The sequence below is a fragment of the Oncorhynchus tshawytscha genome, linkage group LG14, assembly GCF_018296145.1.
Source record: "Oncorhynchus tshawytscha isolate Ot180627B linkage group LG14, Otsh_v2.0, whole genome shotgun sequence".
In the NCBI taxonomy this organism is placed as follows: Eukaryota; Metazoa; Chordata; class Actinopteri; order Salmoniformes; family Salmonidae; genus Oncorhynchus; species Oncorhynchus tshawytscha.
Genome location: NC_056442.1, coordinates 3,680,926 through 3,708,623, shown reverse-complemented (window position 1 = coordinate 3,708,623; position 27,698 = coordinate 3,680,926). Strand labels below are relative to the sequence as shown.

Sequence of the window (27,698 nt, the reverse complement as noted above, 5' to 3'; positions counted from 1 at the left end):
GAGACAGTGAAGAGGGGATGGATGGAGATACAGTAGAACATAGCTATGTTTATTTTTAATTTCATACAATGTTGATCTTTTAAATACCATTAATAGCTGTAAAACAGGGGTTGTTGGCTGTGGGTGGTCAACTACATTAATACCCTGTTATTCATCTCATCTGCTGTTATTTGGGCTACCTGTGTTTTGAGGTGAATACTGAGGTTTCCAGGTGTTTGATGCCATTCCATTCACTCCGTTCCAGACATTATTATGAGCTCTCCTCCCCTCAGCAGCCTCTACTGATTTGAAGTATAGTAATTTGAGTGCTTGCATCAGCAGTTTTACAGATGAAACTTTTATTGATAGCCGAGCTGATTCGTGTGCTATTGTTGCCCATTTTCTGAAAGGTTATAGATTGGTGCCAGTGACTGAAAACAAATGAGAAACAGTCTTTGTTTCAGTGGACGACTTTAATACTCTCTTAACAGTGCAACTGTAGAGCTGAGATAGGTGGCGTTAATGCACGCTTGGACATGGAAATGACATGGGAGTGAAGAAAGCTTTCAAGGGAAACATGGTGTGTGTGTTGAATTGTTCTAATCCAAGCATGGACAGATCGATTCCTCACTTTTCAAATGGATTTTCACGTGAAGAAGGCAAACTGAGCATAGTAATGACATTACACGTCAACAAAGGAGTATCTCATTTCATTTTAAATCAGAGACATGAGGCGGGGTGGGGGAGGGGCAGGACTATAAGGGTGAGTGAAATCAGGGAATGAATAAGGAGAGTAGGGGGCCTCTAAATGTGCATGACACAGCACTCCCAGCATGCATCACTAACTGGAGTTATTCCCTTCTAACCACAGAAAGCACATAAAATCGAGGTGCCCTGCGCTCGTATGCCAGAGAGACAGTGTCAAGTTTTCAGAGATGTGCTGAGGTAAAACAGTCTCTCAGGGTGAAACGTAATGGTCTAATGGTATCCCTGTTTTCCTATGACATGGGTTGAAGCATGGCAATATTGGTGATAATAACAGAGCATTTATAATCTCTCTCCTGTATTTTTACAATTGTATATGGCTTTATTGGAATGTTCTATAAACACACAAAAAACTGAACACAGAATTGAATACGAGAGACATCAGAAAATACATAAATATTGAGAACTTAATAAAACTAACTTCATAAAACTAATTAAAAGTAAGCCAAATTCAGTTTGTTCTCACAGTATAAAAATACAAAAATCTATTCCATATGCAGACAGTCCAGCTATCTAACAGATAATAATTCCACCTCATCTACAGCCCTGAGCTGGGAATGGGATTAAAGAGATATCAGTTACTAATTTATCAATTAAGTGCCCTGCGTCTCCTTCCTCATTCTTCATCTGCTGATTCTGAAGGCCCCGAAGTAGCTTCCCTCAGCTTCCGGGTCCAGCAGCCAGGAGTTGGACACGCTGACGTAAATACTGTCCCCGGACCCTAGGGGGAAAGCCCCTCCCTGCTGCTGACAACACATGTGGTAGTGGCCCCTCTGCCAGGGCCTGGTGCTGCCGCTTTTCATTAGCACAGCTGGCCTGGGGGGGGCACTGTGACTGTGACGCTCGTGGAACACGTATTGTATAAGAAGGGCACCAGCCCCGGCCCCATCTTCTCTGTGAATGCTAGGCTCTGCTGAAGCCCCTTTTCTCCCTGGAGCATGAGACCCAGACTCCAACAGTGACTCCTCTACCTGGTCGTAGTACCTGAAGCAGGTTTTGGCGTAGATGTAGTACAGGCCACCCTCGCGGACCAGGATCCTTCCGTCATGGTACCCGATCTTGGACAGGTGTCCATGGGCGTGGTCCCAGTGGATCATTGTGTTCTGGATGACTCTCTGGATGTGCCCACTGGTAGGCTGAATGGGTAGGTGGGCTGATGGTGTGACCTCCCTGGGGTTTTTTGGGCACCTCTGTGACTCCCCTCTCTGGAGGTCGTCCGACGTCTCAACTAGGGCTGGTCCGGTCTGGGTGACCTGAAGTTGCCAACAGAGACAGCAGCAAGAGAGGTTAGAGATCACAGTAGCCCAAATCCCTCATTGGGCATCGATACACTGCTGTTAGACACATTTATAGAGTTATAGACCACTTGTCACTTAAACTTTTTTACTGCAGTGGGCTAAATCAGGGTCACACAGTGTATTTCTTGGTAGTCTTAAACAAATCTACTTTGAAACAAGTATTCACCTTCACACCTTGTGGGCTTAAAAAGAAGACACCTGCACCATGTCAGATATAGAGTTGAAATGTATTACATTTTGAGTTTGCATTTCAATACTACACTTTATATACATGACAGAAGACTGAAATATTACAAAACTGTTTGACATTGAAACATCGGATTTTCTGCAGGTTTTTGAAATCATGTTTATTAATGATGAAAAATATGAATAACATTCCACCCATGAGGCCACTAGGTCACTTTATATGTACAGTATATACTGTATTCTAGTCATAGATAGCCCATCCTATATAACTAGTGCTGTACACACCTTCTCTATTAATATACTGTCCCTACACACCAATATACATATTTATATTCTGGACTCTGACATTACTCATTCTGATATTTCATAATTTCTTTTTGGATTATGTGTATATTGTTTTGTATTGTTAGGTATTACTGCACTGTTGGAGCTAGAAACACAAGCATTTCGCTGCACCTGCGATAACATCTGCAGATCTGTGTAAACCAATAAACTTTTATTTGATTTGTTGCTTGTAATACATAAGGCGACTTTGTAAGCCATAAGAGGCAATAGCCAGTAAAACCGTCCATACAATATGAAACACTTTGCCTCTGTTTGAAGTGTAACGTGTTCTAGATGTTGTGGTGAGAGAGCAACCACTTGAAATGGATTACATTTAGTGCAATGTGTATTTGAGGCAATCATTGTATATCATTTTTTTTGTCCAATGTTTTCCTGCAGCACCTGCAAACTGTTATGACAATAACTTTTTTCTTACAAAATACAATTTTTGTGCTTATAGAATTACATAGATTTTATGACCATTTTTAGAGGAGACTCTTGGTATTATCCAATCTAAGAGACCTATGCATTAGGACTTGTATTATTATGATTTCCTTACCTGTTGAAGATGACCTGTCAAGTGAAGTACAACAGCAACACTTGATACCACTTGAAGTAATCCCATGAAAACGACGGTACCAATAAGAGTTCTGTTTGAAGTTGCTTCTGTTCTCCTGAGCTGCTGAAATCTTGGCAGACTGCTTTCCATTTCATAAAGATCTGTTTAATACTGAACATTAAATATCCACTGTGTTTCATAAATACAGACCCAATGTTAGTCTATGCTTTCCCCAAGATATGTTTGTATTTCTGCGTATTCTCATTACCAATAGACGTTTTAGGAGGTGGTTTTCTCAGTTTAGTACCCCCTCTTTGAGGACCAATCAGATTACAGATGAATTGAAATAGCGTTTTAACACCACCAGGGGTGCTGTTGTAAAACACTGTGCGAAAAACATTATTAATGACTACATATCCCAGCATTCAACACCACCCTTTGACCTTGCTGGAAGCGTGACTATATTCTTTACAATGGTAATAAATGTGAGATGATAAACTCATGTAACCAGTTTACACTTACTTCGTATACACTGTAGCCAGATGCTAACGCAGAAATGTATTCGACTGTATGGCTGGTGCTCCCTCCACATGCGCAAGACAATATGGAAGGAACTAGCAAATCGATCACTCGTATCATAAAGACGTTATTGGAACAATCATTTGGGAGATTTATACCGGAATGAGTCCGTACAAAGATATATTCGGCAGCTTGTGGAAGAGTACAGAGATGTCACCAAAACATTACAACATGGGTTTCTCAACGCCCCCGCCAGGAAAGAGTTGAACAAGAGACAGATGTGACTTTCACATCGGCATGTTTCAGAGCGCTGAACATGCCGTGAAAGACCTAGAGGAGGTTGAAACTCTGCTTCAGAGTAAGTAAGCTGTGTTCGGTTTTGTGTATTTTGTTAATTGCTAACTAACTAGTGGTCTTTCTGTATCTTCCTTTCATAAGTGTCTGTAACGCCTACGTGCCGTAATGACCAGAAGAGGTCGCCAATGCTTCAATGACAATGTGCTAACTGTGAAATGTGTCATGTATCTGAAAATGTTGTAGTCATCCATATTCTCCTTTTACAGAGACAGTCGGTTCCAAAGAGGAAGACCGACAAAAATGGTCCAGCTACTGAAAGAGGAACAAGCACAGATCACCCAAAGAATCGAGTCATTGAGAAAAGATGTACGAACAAACATTAGACACAGAACATTTTAAATTTCTGCCTTGGTCAGTCTGGAATTTGATGAAAAAATCTGAATTCATATTCCCCCAGTTAATCCAGACACTAGTACCCAGTGACCCACACGACACCAGTAATGTCCTTCTGGAGGTGGTAACAGGGCGGACAACAGGAGGTTGTCGAACCACTGCTTTTAATCAGGGCAAGGTGTCTGGTAACATGACTGAATACAAACAGTGCAGCTATTCCCTCCGCAAGGCTATCAAACAAGCTAAGCGCCAGTACAGAGACAAAGTAGAATCTCAATTCAACGGCTCAGACACAAGAGGTATGTGGCAGGGTCTACAGTCAATCACGGACTACAGGAAGAAACCCAGCCCAGTCACGGACCAGGATGTCTTGCTCCCAGGCAGACTAAATAACTTTTTGCCCGCTTTGAGGACAATACAGTGCCACTGACACGGCCTGCAACGGAATCATGCGGTCTCTCCTTCACTGCAGCCGAAGTGAGTAAGACATTTAAACGTGTTAACCCTCGCAAGGCTGCAGGCCCAGACGGCATCCCCAGCCGCGCCCTCAGAGCATGCGCAGACCAGCTGGCCGGTGTGTTTACGGACATATTCAACCAATCCCTATACCAGTCTGCTGTTCCCACATGCTTCTAGAGGGCCACCATTGTTCCTGTTCCCAAGAAAGCTAAGGTAACTGAGCTAAACGACTACCGCCCGTAGCACTCACATCCGTCATCATGAAGTGCTTTGAGAGACTAGTCAAGGACCATATCACCTCCACCCTACCTGACACCCTTGACCCACTCCAATTTGCTTACCGCCCAAATAGGTCCACAGACGATGCAATCTCAACCACACTGCACACTGCCCTAACCCATCTGGACAAGAGGAATACCTATGTGAGAATGCTGTTCATCGACTACAGCTCGGCATTCAACACCATAGTACCCTCCAAGCTCGTCATCAAGCTCGAGACCCTGGGTCTCGACCCCGCCCTGTGCAACTGGGTACTGGACTTCCTGACGGGCCGCCCCCAGGTGGTGAGGGTAGGCAACAACATCTCCTCCCCGCTGATCCTCAACACTGGGGCCCCACAAGGGTGCGTTCTGAGCCCCCTCCTGTACTCCCTGTTCACCCACGACTGCGTGGCCATGCACGCCTCCAACTCAATCATCAAGTTTGCGGACGACACAACAGTGGTAGGCTTGATTACCAACAACGACGAGACGGCCTACAGGGAGGAGGTGAGGGCCCTCGGAGTGTGGTGTCAGGAAAATAACCTCACACTCAACGTCAACAAAACTAAGGAGATGATTGTGGACTTCAGGAAACAGCAGAGGGAACACCCCCATCCACATCGATGGAACAGTAGTGGAGAGGGTAGCAAGTTTTAAGTTCCTCGGCATACACATCACAGACAAACTGAATTGGTCCACTCACACAGACAGCATCGTGAGGAAGGCGCAGCAGCGCCTCTTCAACCTCAGGAGGCTGAAGAAATTCGGCTTGTCACCAAAAGCACTCACAAACTTCTACAGATGCACAATCGAGAGCATCCTGGCGGGCTGTATCACCGCCTGGTATGGCAACTGCACCGCCCTCAACCGTAAGGCTCTCCAGAGGGTAGTGAGGTCTGCACAACGCATCACCGGGGGCAAACTACCTGCCCTCCAGGACACCTACACCACCCGATGCTACAGGAAGGCCATAAAGATCATCAAGGACATCAACCACCCGAGCCACTACCTGTTCACCGCGCAGTCATCCAGAAGGCGAGGTCAGTACAGGTGCATCAAAGCTGGGACCGAGAGACTGAAAAACAGCTTCTATCTCAAGGCCATCAGACTGTTAAACAGCCACCACTAACATTGAGTGGCTACTGCCAACACACTGTCAATGACACTGACTCTACTCCAGCCACTTTAATCATGGGAATTGATGGGAAATGATGTAAATATATCACTAGCCACTTTAAACAATGCTACCTTATATAATGTTACTTACCCTACATTGTTCATCTCATATGCATACGTTGATACTGTACTCTATATCATCGACTGCATCCTTATGTAATACATGTATCACTAGCCACTTTAACTATGCCACTTGGTTTACATACTTATCTCATATGTATATACTGTACTCGATATCATCTACTGTATCTTGCCTATGCTGCTCTGTACCATCACTCATTCATATATCCTTATGTACATATTCTTTATCCCCTTACACTGTGTATAAGACAGTAGTTTTTTTTGGAATTGTTAGTTAGATTACTTGCTCGTTATTACTGCATTGTCGGAACTAGAAGCACAAGCATTTCGCTACACTCGCATTAACATCTGCTAACCATGTGTATGTGACAAATAAAATTTGATTTGATTTGATTTGAACTGTAATTACTCAATGAACAGCATTAGGCCATGGACAACGGCTCTCCATTACACTCCTGGTCCTGATGATAATGTATGTCCCCTCTCTGGTGCACATGTTTGGATCCAGGTGACATCTGTCAACAGTTCACCAGAGAGATGTTTGACATGTACCAAGGCCTTACCAGCCACAAGAACTGGGACTTTGAGATCTTCAACTACACACCTGCTGAATATGGTAATGCTTCTCTTCTGTCTGTCCTACTGTCTCTGTGTTTTATGGGTCACTGGATGAAAGTGTCTGTGTTTATGTATGATTGATTGGTGTGTTTTATTGTCTGATTTGATTGACTCAGGTGGACTGCACCATGTGGCAGTAAGGATAGCGGGGGAGAGTGTGTACCGGCGTCTGAAGCATGAGGGAGGGACACACCGGGTCCAGAGGATCCCCGAGGTGGGCCTGACCTCCAGGATGCAACGCATTCACACAGGAACCATGACCGCCATCGTCCTGCCACAACCCAACGAGGTACACCTGTCTGTCCTGTCTGTCGGTCTGCCTGTCTGAACGATAATACATTGGGATTCTGTTTTGTAGCTGGACATCAGCATTGACCCTAAGGACCTGCGGGTTGATACGTTCAGATCGAGAGGGGCGGGAGATCAAAGTGTCAACACAACAGACAGTGCTGTCCGAATAGTACACCTGCCAACAGGTAAGAGCTTACAGTTCGGGGAGACAGAATATGTATTGAAAATCCACTTTAAGAAGTGTTTTAATATCTTCATTGAAAACCAATGGCAATTCTTGATTTTGAATTGATCTCCTGATATTGACTGAATTTAAATGGAATTATTGACTGACCTGTTCTCTGACCCTAGGTACAGTGGCAGAGTGTCAGACGTCCCGCTCTCAGCTGCAGAATTGTGACACGGCCCTGCGCGTGCTGAAGGCCCGCCTCTACCAGAGCATGATGGGCAGAGAGACGGAGCAGAGACTTACAGCACGCAAACAGAAGGTGATCCCCGACACACAGTCCCATCCTGACGCTTTACTGTCCCCCTCCTCCCTCCCCCCAACTCACCTCAGAGCCATTCATGTTAATCCTTCTCCAGGGGGGCACTCGCTCCGTCGGAGAGGATTCGCACCTACAACTTCAGCTAGGACCGTGTGACAGATCACCGGACTGGCTATGTGACCAGAGATATCAAGGTGGGCTTCTAACTATGCAAACAAGCAGTCTATAATGGAAGTTGATTTGTTGTGTAATGTTTTTACATGTAGTGGTAATAGTTGGTTAATGTGTCTTCTGTATTCCCTTGGCAGGAGTTCATGAGGGGCAGGGAGCCCCTGGATGACCTGATCTCAGAGCTGTTGGAACACAGAGACAAAGAGGCTCTGCTGGAGCTGGTGGTGACCTGCAGTCAGAGATACTGACTCAAGACAGTGTGACGCCTTAGTTCTGGGAGCTAGCTGACATGACCCACTGCAGACAGGAGAACAGTCAGACCAGATATGGAAGCAGTTGCGCAAACACTGATCCTGGTTCAGTTTGTGAAAAGAATGGCGTGTGGGTGGAGAAAAGAGAGCAGAGAGAGCCTGGCTACAGACAACCCAGCTCTTTAACCAGTCTCAGACATATACCCAATTACACCCTAGCATTTTAATAAAGTCCTAAAACTTGACTGAAAATAGTTGGCGACGAGCCCTGCTCCTATTGGGTGTGTCAGAGCTATGTTTCAGCCCAACACACACGCTCTAATCTCAAGCACCCAGCCATGACTGGCAGCTGGCCAGCCATGGCATCAGTATCTCTCCTACACAGCCATAGCAATGAGCATGTGTTGGCACCAGTGAAGGGTTGAATTACCTTTGAGGCTACTCGAGCCCTGTGAAATGTTGGAGTTGCTCTGACAGAAGTCTGCAAAATAAATCCGTGGAAGACTATTGATTATTAAAGGCTGATGGACTAAAGGAAGAAGCATAGAGAAAATGTCCACACCAGCAGAATATATATTCAAGTACAATATTTCATCAAATCATACTGTAGAAAACTTTCTTTGCATTCTCCTTCTCGCATACTCCAACCATGCTGGAGTACGGTCAAGGTCTGGGTCTCCCCAAAGCATCGTAGCGCTAGGATGTTCATTCCATTGAAACTAAATAGACAAAAGATGGCCATAGTCCTACGATGGTTTTGGGAGACCCAGGCATGAGCATGTACTGGTGGTGATGTGGAAAATAACCACCACCACAGTAAGGACATCACAGGGGTACATCACACACGCATAAGAAAATACCTCTGGGAATGATAGTCTGTCCGTCACGGCTGTACGCTATTCAACTCAAATAAAAAAAGCAGGAGGGCATCAGGCATTGGAAAAGGAAATTGTAAAGAGTAAGACAAACACTTGAAGTTAGGACAGCTAAAGCCACTGATCCAGCTGGTTTCAGACGTCTGCTTGTCCTATTCAACCCCAAAAGCTGCTGATATGATGTAACTTGGAAGGTTGGATGGGTAAAAGTCAACCTGAACAATTCTGAAATGATGGCATCTTGGTGAGTAGCTAACTCGAGTTCTCTGTAGCCCACAGGGACCTGACCTGCGTATCCAGGTATTATATGGCGTTGCTCAAATTGTCCCCTTACACAATAACAACAGTCTCCAACAACATCCCCCAGTTTGTCAAGCCTTGTTTCTGTTTAAAAAGAGTTCATATCTGAGTTAGCCTGAGTATTAGTCATCATCTCCCCGTTGCCTCAGGCTCCTGGAGGATTTCCCATTCTCTGCTTTCCTCTTCCTGAACGTGGCCCCGGCTCCCGACGCGGGGCCTCCCTCGTCGCCCAGAGAGGTGATGATACGCTCCCTAAACTTGGGTTTGGGCTCAGGCGGAAGCTCCGTGGGGGCGGGGGCGCTAGCTGCACCTTCCACCTGTGGTAGCTGCAGGTCCACTTTCTCACTGGAGGAGAGAACATGGGTGGTGGTGGGTGGGGTATAGAGCAGGTAGGTGAGTTATTAGTTTAGCATTTAATTAGGCACACAACAACAAGTTGGCTAAAGTAGAGACAGACTAGCACCAGGGTCCTGTTCATTAAGGCAAACTGTAACAAAATCTCATAGTTAAATCCAAATGAAGACATTGACAGTATAACAGTCTCTTACTAAGGCTCTTCTTCCTGTATCTGCTCCCAGGCTCCGTAAGGGTTGGTCTTTCTGGGCTTCTTAACAGCAGGCATCTCCTCTTTCTCCTCAGGCACAGCTGCCGGTGTGTCTTTGGCCCCTTCGTCTCCCTTCCCCCCGTCATCATCCTCACCATCTTTATCCTCTCCCTCCTTGTCTGAAGGCAGTGTATTCTTTTTGTGAGGAGAGCAAATGATTATTGAACTGATCGTCAGTCACCATGACTCAAATCCTAAACTAATGCCTACTATTATTTGTGCCCATTCACTACCAATGGGGTTGTATTGAGAACTGAGTCTCACCCTGAACTGAATCTTGGTACCTGTTTGGAATCCTCTCTCTCCCCGGCTCCTTTGGTACTGTTGGAGCTGTCCTCCCCAGAGAGGGGTTCTGGCTGCAGGGCAGATGGGTCATCTAACCCTGGGGGGCCCACTGTCTCTCCACTGGGCCCAGACCCAGACTCACCACCGGCAGGGAGATCTGCAGGTCTTTCCCAGCTGGACTCTGTCAGAGTGGGGGAAACATCAAAACTATGTCAAACATAATTATGTCAAACATACATCATTCTTGTCATCACCAGTCTTCATAGACTGACCTCCAGTCTCTGTGTTGTAGTAGTATGTAAATCCATCAGGACTGACAGCCTCCATCCAGGCACTACCTAAGGAGATCTACAGAAAAAAAGTGTGTTCACACCAGGACTTGAATACATTACCTCGGTACATTGCACTGACTCTAAACATATCAAATGGGTAACAACATATAAGAGACTTCCTGGTGAAATGAAAGGTATTAAGAAATGACATTAAAAAGTTGGGTGTACCTCGGTTTGACCCGGCTGTGGAGAGGGTGTGCTCTTTCCCTGCAACCCATATGGTTTGTCCCACTGAGATTCTGAAAAGATATAAAAACACAATGCTTCAGGAGAAAGGTGAATGGTCCTAGGTATATGTTCAAAACTGATTTATTAAAGTCACAGTCTGACTTTTAACCCGACATCTCTGATATCTGCGGAGGTGTTGTGGTCTTCAGCCTACCCCGGGTTCGTACAGATATTTGCAAACCAAATTCAAGGGCTTTCGAGGACCACCAATTTGTAATAGTTCCTATTATGCAATTGTTTCTATTCGCCACCAGATGACGGTATATTCACCAAAACCTCATGACAAAAACATACTTACTATTCATTACTACCTTACAAGCTCTACTCAATAATACGTGTTTCACTACTTATTTACTACATACATTAGTGGTAAATCAGTACTGATGATGTAATTTGAGTAGTGATGAGCAGAGTTTTGGGACATGCCTACTTGTGAACACACATTTCTTATTCGCATTACTACACAACTCCAGCTTTATGACAGTATTGTAATTTTATTGGGCATTAGGGAATCTACTACTTAATAGCTACGACAAAGCGTCTTGCTTCCGACTGGCAGCTTTAGAGTCACCGGTCGGGAGAAGGGCGGGTGGGCTGTGTGAGGAAAACGGCACGTGAACGGCAACCAGAACAGCAGGAGCACGGCTGCCGCTTGATAAAGTGGAATATCGCAGGCTTGAATGGGGCAACAAAACAAAAAAAAGCTCTGGAGAGAAAAAGTCTCAATGTAGAACTGGCGCCAGCGCAGAATGTAGCGTAGTGCCATTCCCCTCCACTTCCGATTACACCATGCTCGACATGTCGAGGTCTGATGTATTTATTTCACCTTACACAGTGTGGGTTGGTTAGGTCCAGTGATGTCGCGGGGGAAAAAAGGTGGGTAGACTATACGGAACAAAAATAGAAAATGGGTTTCATTAGCTGAAATAACAGACCCCATAAATGTTCTATTATGCACAAAAGGTTCTATATTTGCCCAGCATTTTAGCTATCGATGTGACGTTTGGCAGTGCCTAATCAGTCGGTTCTGTACCTGCCTGGCTGAGTGGCAGTATGGGTAGAATGAGAGAGCTCGCCTGGCAACCAGAGTGCGAAACACATGAAATAAAACTCGGTAGTGTACCTGGAAATGAATTCGTAAGAGCAATATATGTTTCTAATATTTTTCATATTAACATATTTGATAGTTTTCTGTTCTCCCATTTTAATTCAAGTACTTTCCAAGTACCAACTTGAGAAAATGTCTGAGTTTTGAGGTATTCAAGTAATTGAATTTCAGAGTGCCAAATTCAATTACTTTAAGCACTTCAAGCACCTTGTGTGAACCTTGCCTACCTCCTGTCATAGAGTTGTAGTAGTATGTGAGTCCTTCGCCTGTCTTTCCCTCCACCCAGTTCTCTGATTCGTTTCTGGGCATCCTCTCCTTTCTAGGCTTTCGCTTCTTTTCTTGTTTTCGAGATGGAGATGGAGATGGAGATGGAACTGGGCTTGGAGTTTGGGCTTTGGTTTGAGATGGGGAATCTAAGCAAACACACAAAATCCCATTGATATATTAGCCATTTGAGCAGACACTCTTATCCAAAACAACTTACACAGAGTGTTCTAACAACTTTTTAAAAGCTTCATGTATCATTAGTCGTATGTACAGTATACGCGTGGTGTACATCATCTGACAAAATGCTTACTTGACAGGTTCCTTCTCGACAATGCAACAACAATGAGATAATAAAATATAAGAATACAAAAACTATAAGAAACAATGGTAATAAGTTAAACACTTAGTAGACGGTACAAATAAAAACAGACTGGCAGGTTATTAAGTTAGTAAATCAATAAAACACTTAAGTTACCTGATGGTTTTATCCCCAACCTTTTCATATCCTCCTCATAAGCTTTCAGTGCAGCCGCCTCCATCGTTGCAAACTCTTTAGACTGACGATCCTCCTTCTTCGCCTTGTCAATGCTCTTCTTTTGCATCTGTACAGAAGAGAGGCCGGAGTATCAGTCAAGTCACCAATGAGATGACAGCATGGGGTGAGAGTGGCTTATCTGGACCTTATCTCTGCTGAAATACACCCCGAGGCCAGGCATTAGGGCTATGTATGCCAAGCTGTGTTTACAAAGCAGCAATAGTTTCCCTTGCAACAGTGACCCCTGTTGAAAGCTCTGTGTATTCAAGTTATCAGCAGACTACATAGAGCCCAGAGAGAAAACAGTATAGTCTCAGGTGATTGACACATTTATGGCATCTGTATTTCTTATGCAGTATGGTAGCTACAACCCTGGCACTGACAGGCACCCATCTTTATGTTTCACAAGTTGAAGGCAAAACACAATGATGACAACTCACCTCAGCAATTTTGGCAGCAACATTTTCTTTGTGGTTCTTCCCTCGTTCATGAAACTCAACACTCTGCATGAGAAACAAACAAGCACAGGGGTGAATATATGATCAAATCTTGTCCTCAGCCACAACCCCTTGCAATCATAACATAACAGACTCCTCTCTCTTTGACACATCACCAAGAAGAAGTAAGCATTCATTCAACGTTAGCAACATGAGAAGGGCCTAGTCAAAGAGACTGAATAACTAGCATGATGATCATGCCTGAATGGGTAGCTAGTCGGCCTATTACACCAACTTTACATACCGGTACAAATTACATGACAATTTACTCAACACTCACAGGTTTATTGTCGGCTATCCAGCACTTGCAGTACTGGCAGAATTTCTTCGGCTGGGACTTCCAATATTCTGACCTGAGTAATACAAACAAAATAAACAACTTCATAAACATGTGTTTGAAAGCTGATCAGAATAGCAATTTGGGCAGTGAATAAAACGCAACCATGGTCGTACAAACTGAACTAGCTAGCTTATGTTAGCTTATGAATAGATGCAACAATACGAAATCAAATGGTATTGGTCATGTTATACAACAGGTGTAGACTTTACAGTGAAATGCTAATTTATGAGACAATTCCCAAAAGACATATGTCTACAATGTATGTTTTTTTATGCACAAAAATGTTGCTTTATATATATATATTTATATATGTCTGTTTTTGAAAGAAAAACACTTTTTTATTACATCAAATTGATCAGAAATACACTGTAGACACTGTAAATGTTGTAAATGACAATTGTAGCTGGAAACGGCTGATTTTTGATGGAATATCTAAATAGGCGTAGAGGCCCATTATCAGCAACCATCACTCCTTTGTTCCAATGGCAAGTTGTGTTAGCTAATCCAAGTTTATAATTTTAAAAGGCTATGATCATAGAAAACCCTTTTGCAATTATGTTAGCACAGCTGAAAACTGTTGTTCTGATTAAAGAAGCAATGAAACTGGCCTTCTATAAACTAGTTGAGTATCTGGAGCATCAGCATTTGTGGGTTCGATTACAGGCTCAGCCTAACCTGATCATTGACAGCTGTCTTGAAGGACACAAATAAAAGATGCGTTCTGCTACTAAGATCAGTGAAATGTAGGCTAAACTAACAACGGAGTGAAGAGCAGAAATCTCAACTAGCAAGCAAGTCGCGGCAATGAAGAATTGAGTGTTTTCACGCGAAAGGGGATTTTCGGCACAACACTTTTACGGAGTCAATGTGCTTGGTTTACTTGGTAGTTGAGGTAATTCAGTATGTATATATGGGTAGGGGTAAAATGACTATGCAAACAGGATATATAATAAACAGAGTAGCAGCAGCGTATGTGAAAGTGTGTGTTTTGTGTGTATGCTGGAGTGTCAGTGTAGTATCTGCGAGCGTGTATAGAGCCAGTGTAAAACAAATGAAGATTAATAAATAATAAAGGGTGTCAATGTAAATTGTCCGGGTAGCCATTTGATGAACTTTTCAGCAGTCTTATGGCTTGGGGGTAGAAGCTGTTCAGATGCCTTTTCGTCACAGACTTGGCTCTCCGGTACAAATAACGTTAACGTTACATAGTTAGCTTTAGTAAATCTTAAACGAAATTGCAATGGGTGTGACGTGAAACAAAATACTCACATTGTGTCTTCTGATCCAATATAACGTTAATATAATGAAGGTTAAACAACCTAGCTAGCTACACACAAAAGCAGAAAACGTTGAACATTTCTCAACCATCAACAACACGGCGTCCGTTTCTTATGACGTATATACGGATGTCTTTGAGGGTCAAAACTAGTTGTACTCGCTACTGTTATCGCTTTTATTGGCTTTATTTTGACAACACAGTCGTTTGAAAGTTTCGTTTTAATCGCAGTTTATTATAAGGAATATGAGAAGAAGAATGGATTGAATGATGTAAATATACCTAAATATGTCTTCCGTCCCGTGTAGACGGAACAAATAGTCTATAGTCCTTCCAATGCTCAGGATCTCCCATATGGTCTAGCGGTTAGGATTCCTGGTTTTCACCCAGGCGGCCCGGGTTCGACTCCCGGTATGGGAACAACTGTTTTTTTTTTTTTTTTTTAAACATCATTGAACATGTTCTCTATAGGCACTGTTTCCTCACCCTGCTCCTTGAATACATTGGTGGAAAAAGTACCAGATTGTCATACTTGAGTAAAAGTAAAGATACCTTAATAGAAAATGGCTCAAGTAAAATTGAAAGTCACCCACTAAAATACTACTTGATTAAAAGTCAAAGTATTTTGGTATTAAATGTACTTAAGTATCAAAAGTAAGTCTAATTGCTAAAATATACTTAAGTATCAAATTTGCCTCACTTTCTTTTCAGTAATTATTTGTCCCGTTTTCAATAAGACCCTCTCAGAGGGAACGGATGTGGCCACTATATGCAGTCTCCCTGTCATGACTTTAGTAAGCCGTGGGTATCTTCAAATCTTCAATGAAATGACATGTAACCGACATGTAAGAAGTGGTTACCCTTGATGTCCAGCAGTCAGTGAGTGGTAAGGCAAACTGCAGTAGCTTTTTCGACTCTTTCCAGCACTGAAGCCAATGTGCTCTCGTACAGTTGTGGAATAAGTGATTTTGAAAGGGTTTTCCTGATTGGAATTGTGTACATTGGATTTAGACTATTGCTCTAAATTCTAAAACCTCTGTCCTCTACGACTGAAAATGCCTGGAAATCGGTGGCAAATCATTTTAGCCAATGCCATATCAATTTGGCCTTGTTTTGCTACAGATTTGTCCAATTTGGCCTTGTTTGCTACTTTGGCATAAGCTGGTCCATAGAAGACTGCGTAGCTGTGGGTCGCGGAGTAGCCCTACTTGACTGCGTGGATACATCTCCACGTGTGGAGGTGCTGGATCCACCACGATCACTAGCAGGCCCGCTAGTTCCTCGAAGCTCTGCTACAGCTAGCTTCACGGTTGGGTGCACAGTGTCTCCTATGCCGGTGTAGGTTGTGCGTAGAACCGGCTTTATATGAGATTTTCTTTTGGCAAATTCTACACTGTGTTCTAACATTGACTACATTATTAAAATGCATCCAAATGCTACTGTGCTTCCGACTCATTTTCCAGCTGATGTTTTCACAGCTGTCCTTCCTCTCTCCTCGGCTGCTACTACGTGTGTGACTGTGAGTGAGTTGGCTCGGCCCTCCCTCACGCATCTTTTGTTCAGTGGTTGACACTGCGTGTCTGATTGACAGGAACAAGAGGTGAGACTGTTTGTCTGAGCAGACAGTCAGAACGAATGTGTGCGCTTGAGCATTTAGGCATATATATATATATTTTTTCGTTATTTGAATTCATTAATGCTACTAATTTAAATATTTTGATTATTCATATCTTATTTTGTGTAAATAGATTCGGGTTTTCTGATATGCGAGCCGGCTCCCAAAGTTTACCTACAAGACTCGTTCGCGAACGAAACATCACAACAAACAAATCATTTGTGTTTAGTGAGTCTGCCAGGTCAGATGCTGTAGGGATGACCAAGGATTTTCTCTTTAAGTGCGTGAATTGGAGAATCGTCCTGTCCTGCTAAGCATTCAAAATGAGTACTTTTGGGTGTCAGGGAAAATGTATGGAGTAGAAAGTACATTATTTTCTTTATGAATGTAAGGAAGTAAGAGTTGTCAAAAATACAAATAGTAAAGTACAGATACCCCGAAAACTACTTAAGTAGTATTTTAAAGTATTTTTACTTATGTTCTTTACATCACTTCTCGAATACCCCCAACAGTACATATTTTTATTGTAACCCTGGACAAGCACACCTGATTCAACTATTCACCAAACCCTCAATGAGGTGTTTGTCCAGGGCTACAATGAAAATCGTACTGTTGGGGTCAAGGGTTCGGAAATACTACTCTACAGTACTAATAGGCTCACCTGTGGATTTTACTGTTCAATTACTACTTTGTGTTCCAATCTCCCATATGGTCTAGCGGTTAGGATTCCTGGTTTTCACCCAGGCGGCCCGGGTTCGACTCCCGGTATGGGAACGGAATTTTTATTAAAACCTTGAACATGTAATGCACAGTAGGCCTAAAGATACAGGTACTGTATATGCCTGCCCATGGCTTTGACTGTTAAAATATTGTGAACTGACAAAATAGAATACTCTATCCAATGTAGGCTACTCTAGCAATGCAGCAACTTGCGCTCACAGTCTCACACCAGAAATACATGTTCATCCACATTACTCAAACGTTAACTTTGTAAATGTAACATGCTGACCAGAACGGACACGTCACATGCACAAGCGTTGCAGAATACATGTAGAAATCAAAGTATTGCTCGCGGGCGCCAAGGAGCGTCTGAGTTTCCAAGGGCTAAAATAGAAGTCATTCCTATTTCTGACCCAGATTGCGCTGCAAGTCCCGCCTCCTCATTGGTTTATAGAAGCAGGTACCCACGTGCCATCTCCTCATTGGTTATACCCACGTGGGTGATTGAAAGACAAACTGTGTTGCCATGATAATACTATGAAAGTTTAGATACTAATCACCATATAAGTTCAAAGATGAAAAAGCCTGGAAGGAGGAGAGATGACTAGATTCGGTTGACCGTTTTGTTTGGCTTAATTGTCGGAGTAGGGGACCTTGTGCATTTCAGGTAAAGTAACTCAATGTTTATATCCCAGGACAAATTAACTAGCAACAGCAAGCTAGCTAAATAGGACAAATTAGCTAGCATGTGCAAGCTAGCTAGCTATATTGCCATACATGTTTAATGCCTTTTGACCTGACCCCAAATTAATGTAATTGGTTGAGAGTTTGTTTTGATATTTAAATCTGCGTGTCATGATCACATTTGGTGTGGGGGGACAAAATACATTTATGCACAATGGCGCATGCTCTCGGTTTGGGTACCGTGTAAGGCTGTTTAGACTAACTCCACTTTTTTGAGGTTAGGCGTTAACGATGAATGGTTAAGGTAAGGGTTAAAGTTTGGGATAGGCTTGAAACAGAAAGCGTTACATGTTGTTTGATATAGAAACTGAATACAATCAATATGACAAATTTAGCAAAAATGTAAGAACTTCACCTGTGAAAATAACCAGTAGCCTACTAACTCGAGACAAATTAATCAGGTTGAAATAATACTTATCATTTGAACATCTTTAATTTGAGTTAAAACAACTACACTCGTTCAATTAAATACAGTAAAAATAAAAATAAAATAAATGTTTGAGAAAGAGATGGTGATATGTGCCATGAAGACTAACCTGCTTTTTTTAAATACTGAAAATATGATTAACAGACGGAGAATGCTACATTAGTGATCTTTAAAAAGTAATCCTTCATCCCAAAAGACAAAACATCTACCCTGTGCTCTTCATCAACAACATTATAATTAACCATAAAAGTGCAATATCACAAATAAAATGAACAAAAACAATTACATTTCAATTCACACTTGTACAATCAGTGCAACAATTACAAATATTTCATAGATATGCCAGTGAATCTTGATAGTTTAAAAAGTGTCCAAAACACAACTTAAAGTCATTTCCCTGTCTTGGTGAGACATTTTGTAAACAGATTCAGACATTAGCTGTAATTTGGTTAATATGCTTCACATTTAAAAAAAAGTAATGAAGAATATTGCATCAATACGATCAGCATCCCAACAATGCACACTGAAAGTTAACTTTAGTCTCTACACTAATCATAAGATAATAAATAATAAGATTTATTTTAAATATACATTGCCATGTAAAAATTAGACCAAATACACCCAGACAATAGGGAGTGATTTAGACTTTTTTTAGCAGCATATTTGGTGCTCTCCATTAAGAGAAAATACACCTTTTATTAATCAGAATTCCAAAGTAAAAAAACAAATTGTGGCTTAATTAGCATAAAGTGGCAGCTCTTTCTTTAGTATGTTAATGTAACCATAACGTGGTTAAAACTTGTTAGTGCATAAACATATCAACAGGGGGATTCCCCTTGGCACAGACCAAATTGGACAGGTGGAGAATGCATGTTTGACTGAGTGCTGACCACACCTCACATACCCAATCATGAGGGTGTTCTACACAAGGTTGTTATTCCCTATAGTTTGGTTGACCTGCCTTCTCAATTCCCCAAGAACACTTTGTGTGGCAGTGAGTGACCCCAACCAGCAGGGTCTCTCTACATTGCCAGCTCTTCTCCAAAATGTCATCTCTCCATTCATGTCCCCATTCATCCCTCTCTCAGTAGCAGCCATCTCTCCAGCTCCTGTCTCGTAGGGCACTCAGGGTGGACAAGCTCTTAGGAGGCGTCAATAAACTGGGGAAAAGATCAGATTGAGATAAAACAGGAAATTACGATCCCAGACAACAAGAACCTAGTTTTGAGCTTGTTGGCGCCCCCTTAGTGTCCTACAGTACCCTACCTGCGTGTGGGTTGGGCGATCTTGCTTCGAGGGGTGGAGCTGGTCCCAATAAAGGAGGCCGGGCGGGGCAGGCTGCTCCGGGGGGGTGTAGGAGTCCCCCCAACCCCCACAGCTGGTTTACTGGGGAGGGGGATCCCACTCAGGGACTGCAGACTGGTGGAGGTCGGCATGGTAACTGGCCCTTTCACAGTGGGGCTGACGTAGGCTGTGGCTTTGAGGGGTTGCCGTGACAACGACTGGAAGTTCCCCACACTCTGGACTCTGTTCTGCAACTGACCGGGTGAAGGGACTAGTGGGGAGAGGGTTGACAATACATCATATACAGATTAATGGATTATTAATGGATTGATATAATATTCATGTTTTCCTCAGATGTACTGTATAATGTGTGGACTACCTACTTAGAATGATCATTTTCAATTTGATGAATTCTGGAAAGTCAATCAAGCCCTGCAGTTTTATAGTATGTGTATGGTGAGAGCTAAAACAAAGAAGAAGACGGTATCTCACTGGAGGACTGTAGCCTGCTGGCCAGCCCATTGGATGAGTCGAAGCTCAGGCTGTTCCGAAGGGTGGAAGGAGAGACGATGTGATTGGCTGGGCTCAGTGGGCTAGGCACACTGGGAGCCCTGAACAGGTTGGGCATGCTCCTCCGCAGCTTATCTAAATAGAATGTACACACACACACACACAAATTCCTGTATTAATTCAAGGCCACAGATCTAGAAGACTTTATCATCTCAGATTCTTCATAGAGCCCTCTTCAAGAGGAATAAGTGCCACTCTCTAGTCTCTCTTGAAGAACACCAGTGTTGAGGCCCCAAAGAGAAACATCGCCTGTAATCTCACCACCCTCTATTCAGTGTCCCTCTCCGGTTCAGCTCCCAGAACAGAAACAGTATAGCCTCCAAGAGCTTACGGATCAGTCAGTGTCTCAAGAGGCTTACAGTGAGCACATCCCTGGTAGTCTGCCAGTACAGTCAACAGGCTAGGGAAGTACCTACGGTGGTAACTAATTAGTGGGTGACCTTAAAATGACCTATTCCTCCATTAACATAAACAATGACAAGTTGAAAACAAACCTAGAAATAGATTAGTATAACTATTTCATAAAAGGGCCATCATGTCGTGTGTCAGTTATTTTGTAGCCCTACTAATATTGTACTTTGTTGTTATGCAAATGTTCCATCAAGAAAACAAGGCTTGTTTGAAAAATGTACTCATATCCATCTGCATTCCAAATGTGATCCCCAAAATAGATAGCGAACATAAACACACATAAAAACAAACATTATTCGAGGAGAGTCTTGCAAAGCAAGAATTCTTATTAGTGTGAGATTTCATAAATGTAAGCAGAGGGTCGAGTCCAATAGACAACGAACAGGAGAACACTGTCCAATAAAAACATTTGTCATAACTTTTTTTTTTTTTAAATCTCTCATTTTCTCTAATGAACGCAACCCAAGTACCTGCATGGGCCAGGCCTGCTCACCTGATCCAGGCCTGAAGCCCTGTTGTTCGGGTGTGTAGGTGCTGAGTGTGGGGCTGGCCAGGGCCAGGGGTGGGGGCTGATAGGAGAATCCTCCGGAGGGGTACTGAGGGGTGGAGGGGCTGGTTGTGCTCCTCCTCCAGTCCCGTATGCTGGAGAAGGTGTGGGAGTGGGAGAGGCCGCGCTGCAGGGTGGGTCCCACACGGGTCAGACGGGGCTGGGGAGGAGGTAGCTGCCCGTACTCTTCCTCATCCTCTTCCTCCTCCAGGTCGGCCTCGCCGCTGTGCTGAAGGGAGAGGAAGGAGAAGCTGGCGCTGCGGCGGTTGATGGAGGTGGTGGCGTAGTCCTGACGAAGACCTGAAGGAGGGGGAAATACGGACAAGCGCAAACACACAAACACGCACGCGCACACAATCAGTCGTCACCTTCTGCGCCTGAGGTTAAGGTTAATAAAGCCTGGATGAAGCCTGAGGTCTTGTATCACAGGTTAGTGTTAGAAGGGAGAGAAGGACAGAGGAAGATAAGGACAGAGAGGAACAATAAAGGGCAAGAATATGGCCAGGAATCCAAGACCACTTGAACTGACCAGTAACAACTCTGGGCCCTACCTTTAACCTTGGGGCCTAGAGTTATTCCCTTTCAGATCACCTGCTCAATATTTAATAATAATAGTTTTGATTTATAAAGCATTTTCCACACTTTTACATAGAAATGGGGGAAAACTAAACTCTTACTATGTAAACCAATATATAGTCAACTATGTGACGACACCAAAACAGTTTTTAATAAAGGGTGAGGGACTCACTGTCCTCCTGCAGACGAGCCATGACCTGGACGTCAACAAGGTCCTGCAGCTTGTATCCCTGCGTGATGGAGTCATCCTCCAGCTCGGAGGCACTGAGCTCACTGTCCTCCTGCAGACGAGCCATGACCTGGACGTCAACAAGGTCCTGCAGCTTGTATCCCTGCGTGATGGCGTCATCCTCCAGCTCGGAGGCACTGAGCTCACTGTCCATGGAAGACTGGGGGCTGAGGAGGAACCGCCGGAGGCTGCGGCCTTCAGCACACAACAACAAGAGTTCAAAGGTCAGATTAGACAAGTTACATTGCAGAGATTTTACATTAACAATGAACACAAAGAATACTGACCAGATGAAAAGCAAGATTAGTTTAGATAGAGGCACACTGGCAGCAAAAAAACATCACTCTCCCTTTAAGAAACATTGCCGAGTCACTGTTAGTAGGGAGGCCACGTCATGGAATTGTGCCTTTGGTGATAGAAGCACCACAAATCACAGACTAAGCTAGAAAAGGCCATATTGTGTTTATGGCCACTCTGAGCACTCATGGCCATTTTCCATTATGGCCGCCAACCAGATCCCACAGGCTCGACCTAGCTGTGTGACATGTGGTGCTTCCATCACCAAAGGGACTATTCCACTCAAGTGAGGAATAGTGAGGAACTTCACATGGCAAACACCTGAAGCAGCAGAAACTGAACACACACTGAAACACTCCTTCTCTTGCAGTGACAAATGATGAATGATGAACTTCGGGGCCTCTCAATAGTCTATAGTGGCTTCCTCTCCTCTTGTGTCCACCTCTGTTCAGATCTGACAAGACAGCCAGTAGGTGAAATGTAAGGTGTTTCACCTGTCCATATCTCTAACATCAGCAGGAATGAAGGAGAGGAGACAAGGAGAGGAAGCTCTTTCAAACAGACTATTGAGACGCAAACCTTGACATGAGAGACAGACAACGTGAGCCAGCGGGGGAGCGAGAGAGGCTTACTGCGATTGGCTGAGTGATTGGCTGGGAGGAATGTGGGAATTCTCTCAGCCGTCCCTACAGGAGTCAGGGACAGGTGGAGGAGAGGATGGAGTGGTGAGGAGAATGAGGCTGATGGAGGGAGAAAGAAAGGGAGGGGACAGAGACAGGATAAGGGGGAGAGAGAGAGAATCATGGAGAGTTGTTTCAATGGAGAAAAAAAGATAACTATTCCAATGAAGAGACTGTGGTATTTTTTTCAATTGTGAAATTCCATGTTTAAGAAGTAATCATGGATGGAGTAACCCTCATGTCTAAGAACCAGGGGTTTTCCTCACCTGGTGAACTGATCAGGAGTGTTGAGTTTCTGCTCAACAAGGCCCAGGATTTTCCTGCTCAATATGGCCCTGATTCTGCTCAATCGGGCACAGAGGTTTCCTGCTCAATAGGGACAAGAGTTTCTCCTGATCAGGTTGCAAGGTTGAAAAACCTCTAGTTCAACTAATGTCATATGGTAATATTACGGTAACATTATGGCAATATGTACCCATGTCACATAGTAATCTGTGGGTGTATTTACCAGGTCTGTCAGCGGGCGGAGGGGTGGGGCAGGACCTGGAGAACGAGGCACTAAGGGGGGACACTCCAGCTACACGTCTCAGGGGGAGGGCAGGGGAAGAGTGGCTGGAGAAGACCCCCCGCCACCTATGGACTACGGAGGTAGGGGGAGGGAGGGAGGGGAAAAGGCAATGTCATACTCTATCGGACCACCCCCAAAACACACACACAGCTGTCAGTGCTTTCCGGGCCCCTCACAAGGAACAGAGGTCAGCAGTGTGAAGCGGTTGTTTACCTCACACCCAGCGTGTCACATTGCTGTGACAGTCACAGAACCACTATTCAGTAGCAGCCAGGGAACACATCTGCTGTCCAATGCCCAGGAGACAAAGCTGCATTCACAACCTCACACACACACTGCTCAACACACCCATTCAGCACGGGCCAGAACCAGGGACGGAGCAGCGACCACACACTCCATCTGATATATATCCATAGAGGAGAACTACAGTAATGAACACTCGCTAAGCAAATATCCCAGCAATCTATCTAGAGGAGATGTGGTGGATCCAAAGAACAAAGAGAGAGAAGAATGAATAATAAATGTTGCAGAGCTGAGAAAGCAAATCATCTCTCTCTCTGTGTGGTGGTTCGACTGTGAGCTGCTGAACTCAGCACTGCATATATCCCTGCACCAGATAGAGTGGGGTTATGTTATACCTGTCACTGAGAATATAAACCACTTAGCAGCATCGAGGTGAGGTGCCTTTCATGTAAACACGGTAACCATGGTTACCCCTCTGGTTGCCGAGGGAGGCCCTGTGAACGTAGCAACAGGCAGATAGTAGGTCAAGTGTGAAAGCAGTGGAAGGCTTTTCCTGCAGTTACAGCTACTGTGGAATTAATATACGGGCTTCTAGTATAGATCCTTACAGCAATATATTGCAGTAAAATACAGGTAACTGCCCAAATAAAGGAAACACTAGTATATTTTATAAGTATTACACTTTATGTTGTTGTTCCCTTTATTTTGGCGGTTACCTGTATTTTACTGATGAAATGGCGGCAGGTAGCCTAGCGGTTAGAGCGTTGGACTAGTAATCGAAAGGTTGCTAGATGGAATCCCAGAGCTGACAAGGTAAATATCTGTTGTTCTGCCCCTGAACAAGGCAGCTAACCCACTGTTCCTAGGCCGTCATTGTAAATAACAATTGTTCGTAACTGACTTGTCTGGTTAAATAAATAAAATGGCAGCTTCACTGATGCAACGATAAGTGTATAATATGAACGCCAAGTTAAATTGGATTTAATGTGCGAAAACAGACACTTTTCAAATATATAATAGTAAAAAGAAATGCAATTAAGCTGACGTGTGTGTTTACTCTAAGTTGTTGAAAGTGACGCACACAGACAGTTGCGGCCAGTGCTTCACCTCTCATTAAGAGCTTAGAGGACTAGAGCAGTATTAATACATTACCTTCAGCGAAGTCCGTGGGAGACGTCAATTCTATTCACTGTTTCACACCACAGCTTCCTCTCAGACATGAACCCAAGGTCCACTCTCAGTGGTCATTAGACACCATGGAATGTCTCAGGAGTAGAGGCATTAACCCTGACGTCACTCACACCTTCACTTCACGGCCACCCATTCATTCTCATTCAACCTCGTCACCTCTCCACTGCAACCCTTCTTCAGGTAGATGCTGTGAATTAGAATGTGATCTCCATCACCTAGCCAGGTGAAATGAATGTGCTCACTGTCATAACCATGTTGCGAATGTGTGGGTCTGTAGGTTGGTATACGGCTGTCTTTTCAGGAGTTACTCCGCTTGTGCGTGACCACCGTGCGTAGCTTAATGGCGCCGGTCGTGTGCGTAGTTTAATGATACCAGCACTGTGGGTAGTTTAATGTAGCCAGTACTGTGTGTAGTTTAATGTAGCCAGTGTTGTGTGTTGCTACTGACTGTCTGGCAAGGTGCTGTACTTTTACCTCAGAGGTAAAACTTTTACCTCCAAAATAGTCTGGAGTTGGCTGGTTACATAATCCTGAGAGACTTGAGGACCTGTTTCACACTGAGCTCAAGGCATCACAGTGCTAGCCTCCCCCCTCACCTCCATGTCCCCACACACACAGTAAAGTAGAATCATAACCATCTGTTGAAAGGAAGTCTTTGAAAACAAAACGTTTCGTCAGGTTGATAGAAACCTATGGTCTATTACATAGCCATCCATCTTTCCACCCTTTTCGGTCCCTAGTTTCCACCCCTCCTCATACCTTGGTCCAACCTGAGGCACAGTGAGCGGGCCGACTCCACCTCTGTTCTGGGGCTGTCCAGGACCTGTCTGCTCCACTGGAGGGGGGTAACAGGGCTCTCCCCCCACAGCCGGGCCTTGGCTGACACATACAGCCTGCAGTGAAGACATGATGAGAGCCAGAAGAGGAGGAATTAAGAGGATTTTTCTGCCCCATAGTCCCAAAATCAACCCTTATGGGCCTACAGGGAAGACTGGTTTCAGATCAGGGATACGTTTTCCAGTTTTACTATGATCCCAAAAATGTACATCAAGCCACAACCTCACTTAGGACCTGAGAATAGAATCATATTGACTGTAGCCAACAAATGCAAAACGGTGGCGCATAGTGTGGAGCAGCCAATTTTGACTACAGTCCAAAATGGGTTTTGGGCACTATAATGGATTTGACATAATACAGAATGAGTCAGAAGTATTATGTCATCTTTAATCAGCGGGTATTCTTATGCATTCGTTTTACCACTAAAATAATAGCACTTCTGTGTCCAGTCGTCCACCCCCAAGTCGACATGTCTCAGACTGATGCAGTCTAGCCTCCATTTCAACAGGCACATTTTCACAGAGCACAGTGGCCGTTTGCTGAATCATAACCGTTGACTATGATAATTGCAACAAATCGATGTTGTGTTTGTTAAAGAAAAATTGAATGACATTGGAACAAATGTCAGCTCCATCTTTCTGTCCAATTTGCTCCGAAGGTGTGGCTTTGTTGTCGTATATCATTCCTACTAGGATTCGAGTCTCATTTGCATGTACATCATTATATTCCATAGGCCTACGTCTACCAGAGTAACAGTCACATATCCTATAAAATAAACAGAACACTGCATCACCGTCATATATGACAGATAAATTGCCATATGCAAATAAGGACTGCAAGTTTCAAAGACATCAGTCAGATTAAATTTGCCACCTCTCAACTACATTATACAAACCATTGGATATTGTGAAATAGTTACCAGGTAGCTTCAGAATCTTCATGAGAGAATACAGCATCTAGGTCCAGAATGTCCACCTCATCCAGAACCGTACGTTCCATATAATCAGCCTCCGTGTCGAGAGCAGTATCAACATAATGTGAATGTAAATATTCGAACGGTTCGTCCAACGGGAAAAATGACTCCAAGGAAGACTGGCACAGTAGCGTCGGTAACGGACTAGGTATGCAGTAGCTCCCGGCCATGTAGGCCGGAGAGGGAGGTAGAATGTGGGGGCTGCCAGTGCAGCCGTTCGCCCGCGTCCTCAATTGCTCATTTTGACGCTCCAATTTCCGAACCAGCTCTTGGAGCTTTTTCACCTCCAGTTCGGCGTTCGCGGCATTGCTATTGCTGTTGCCGTTGACATCCGTCATTATCTGGGGGTTCATCACTGCTGCATCCATTGGATGGAAAAGTACAAATACCCGATATATTTTTTTATTAAATGGTGGACGGGGTAAGCTACACTCAAGTCTCAGCTCACCCGTTGCCCACACTGTGATTTGGGTATGGGTTGTATCTCGCTTGCTCTAGTGCCCATCAGGACTAGAGCATTCAGATGCCGCCCAATGAGGGATGATGGCGTGCTACAGACTGTCTCCACCCCCAGCGTGCTAGTCTAACGCGGGAACTGTTGCCTAATTAGTGATTTCAGGACAGGTGCGTGCAAGCGTTCTCTCCTCAAACGTGTGACATTGCTCTTGATAAGTGTCCGTAAAGAAAGTGCAACATTTCTGTTTCAGATGCGTTTATTAAAACAGAGAATGAGAGATTACGTCCAAAGTGAAAATACATTTTTTTATAGCCTACCTTTTGATAACACAAGATATTGGCTAAACCATTCATATGTTATCTACAAGCATACACAATTGACTTCATTGATATACACATAAAGATCTATTGAATTGAATAATAATTTCACCAGCCACTGTACATATTCTACAACCGCATGCTCAGAGCGCCCATGCATCTTGAACACACCCCTGGTTAAACCAGGGCATTTTATGCGCATTTATCGCCCTCCTGTGGTGTAAATTGAGACGGCACATGATGGAACTGT

General features: G+C 43.9%; 4 protein-coding genes and 2 non-coding genes across 11 annotated transcripts; 3 read left to right on the top strand and 3 right to left on the bottom strand.

Moving 5' to 3' along the window:
* Nucleotides 1–370: 370 nt before the first annotated feature.
* On the bottom strand, nucleotides 371–3,524 carry LOC112236954 (tumor necrosis factor ligand superfamily member 10-like). The gene is made up of 2 exons (XM_024405573.2): nucleotides 3,112–3,524; nucleotides 371–1,997 (listed from the first exon to the last, which is right to left on the bottom strand). The coding sequence occupies exons 1-2, from the start codon at nucleotides 3,259–3,261 to the stop codon at nucleotides 1,368–1,370; spliced, it is 780 nt and encodes a 259-aa protein (XP_024261341.1). The 5' UTR covers nucleotides 3,262–3,524; the 3' UTR covers nucleotides 371–1,367.
* A 23-nt stretch (nucleotides 3,525–3,547) lies between these two features.
* Nucleotides 3,548–8,839, top strand: LOC112236955 (peptide chain release factor 1, mitochondrial-like). Of its 3 annotated transcripts, XM_042296843.1 has the most exons (9): nucleotides 3,548–3,988; nucleotides 4,194–4,293; nucleotides 4,385–4,466; nucleotides 6,805–6,912; nucleotides 7,031–7,203; nucleotides 7,273–7,390; nucleotides 7,557–7,693; nucleotides 7,791–7,887; nucleotides 8,002–8,839. In XM_042296843.1, exons 2-9 carry the CDS (start codon nucleotides 4,228–4,230, stop codon nucleotides 8,031–8,033), a joined length of 813 nt encoding a protein of 270 aa, XP_042152777.1. In that variant the 5' UTR covers nucleotides 3,548–3,988; nucleotides 4,194–4,227; the 3' UTR covers nucleotides 8,034–8,839. The 3 variants fall into 3 exon arrangements, with proteins under 3 accessions (XP_042152777.1, XP_042152775.1, XP_042152778.1); XM_042296841.1 differs by having other exon boundaries at nucleotides 4,194–4,466; XM_042296844.1 differs by having other exon boundaries at nucleotides 3,549–3,988; nucleotides 4,194–4,466; nucleotides 7,031–7,128.
* LOC112236948 (WW domain-binding protein 4-like) lies at nucleotides 8,671–14,884 on the bottom strand. The gene is made up of 10 exons (XM_042296840.1): nucleotides 14,756–14,884; nucleotides 13,427–13,499; nucleotides 13,090–13,152; nucleotides 12,590–12,716; nucleotides 12,075–12,260; nucleotides 10,680–10,750; nucleotides 10,452–10,527; nucleotides 10,179–10,360; nucleotides 9,839–10,029; nucleotides 8,671–9,635 (listed from the first exon to the last, which is right to left on the bottom strand). Coding segments are annotated over exons 1-10 (1,194 nt in total). The 5' UTR covers nucleotides 14,758–14,884; the 3' UTR covers nucleotides 8,671–9,412.
* A 226-nt stretch (nucleotides 14,885–15,110) lies between these two features.
* Nucleotides 15,111–15,182, top strand: trnae-uuc. Its single transcript has one exon. It is a non-coding gene; the product is annotated as a tRNA-Glu (tRNA).
* Nucleotides 15,183–17,079: 1,897 nt separating this feature from the next.
* On the top strand, nucleotides 17,080–17,151 carry trnae-uuc. The gene has a single exon. It is a non-coding gene; the product is annotated as a tRNA-Glu (tRNA).
* A 1,104-nt stretch (nucleotides 17,152–18,255) lies between these two features.
* slain1a (SLAIN motif family, member 1a) lies at nucleotides 18,256–27,234 on the bottom strand. 4 transcript variants are annotated; one of them, XM_024405566.2, is made up of 10 exons: nucleotides 26,621–27,233; nucleotides 25,624–25,757; nucleotides 23,371–23,502; nucleotides 22,815–22,922; nucleotides 21,974–22,080; nucleotides 21,829–21,871; nucleotides 21,027–21,380; nucleotides 20,045–20,197; nucleotides 19,535–19,823; nucleotides 18,256–19,428 (listed from the first exon to the last, which is right to left on the bottom strand). In XM_024405566.2, the coding sequence occupies exons 1-10, from the start codon at nucleotides 27,040–27,042 to the stop codon at nucleotides 19,353–19,355; spliced, it is 1,818 nt and encodes a 605-aa protein (XP_024261334.2). In that variant the 5' UTR covers nucleotides 27,043–27,233; the 3' UTR covers nucleotides 18,256–19,352. The 4 variants fall into 4 exon arrangements, with proteins under 4 accessions (XP_024261334.2, XP_024261333.2, XP_024261337.2 ...); XM_024405565.2 differs by having other exon boundaries at nucleotides 21,829–22,080; nucleotides 26,621–27,230; XM_024405569.2 differs by lacking the exon at nucleotides 22,815–22,922 and having other exon boundaries at nucleotides 21,829–22,080; nucleotides 26,621–27,234.
* Between the last annotated feature and the right edge of the window lie 464 nt (nucleotides 27,235–27,698).

Bases quoted from the DNA above. Each gene is read 5' to 3' on its own strand.
- LOC112236954 (XM_024405573.2), bottom strand. From the start codon at position 3,261: ATGGAAAGCAGTCTGCCAAGATTTCAGCAGCTCAGGAGAACAGAAGCA. The intron at 1,998-3,111 runs GTAAGGAAATCA...TGGCAACTTCAG, and splicing joins TGACAGGTCATCTTCAACAG to GTCACCCAGACCGGACCAGC.
- slain1a (XM_024405565.2), bottom strand. From the start codon at position 27,042: ATGGATGCAGCAGTGATGAACCCCCAGATAATGACGGATGTCAACGGC. The intron at 22,081-22,814 runs GTAAGCCTCTCT...TGTGTGCTGAAG, and splicing joins CAATCACTCAGCCAATCGCA to GCCGCAGCCTCCGGCGGTTC. The intron at 20,198-21,026 runs GTGAGCAGGCCT...CATTCTATTTAG, and splicing joins GGGCTTCAGGCCTGGATCAG to ATAAGCTGCGGAGGAGCATG.
- LOC112236955 (XM_042296841.1), top strand. From the start codon at position 4,292: ATGTACGAACAAACATTAGACACAGAACATTTTAAATTTCTGCCTTGG. The intron at 4,467-6,804 runs GTTGTCGAACCA...GTTTGGATCCAG, and splicing joins AACAGGGCGGACAACAGGAG to GTGACATCTGTCAACAGTTC. The intron at 6,913-7,030 runs GTAATGCTTCTC...TGATTGACTCAG, and splicing joins CTACACACCTGCTGAATATG to GTGGACTGCACCATGTGGCA.
- LOC112236948 (XM_042296840.1), bottom strand. The intron at 13,153-13,426 runs GTGAGTGTTGAG...TTTCTCATGCAG, and splicing joins GGATAGCCGACAATAAACCT to AGTGTTGAGTTTCATGAACG. The intron at 10,361-10,451 runs GTCAGTCTATGA...CCACTCTGACAG, and splicing joins CTACAACACAGAGACTGGAG to AGTCCAGCTGGGAAAGACCT.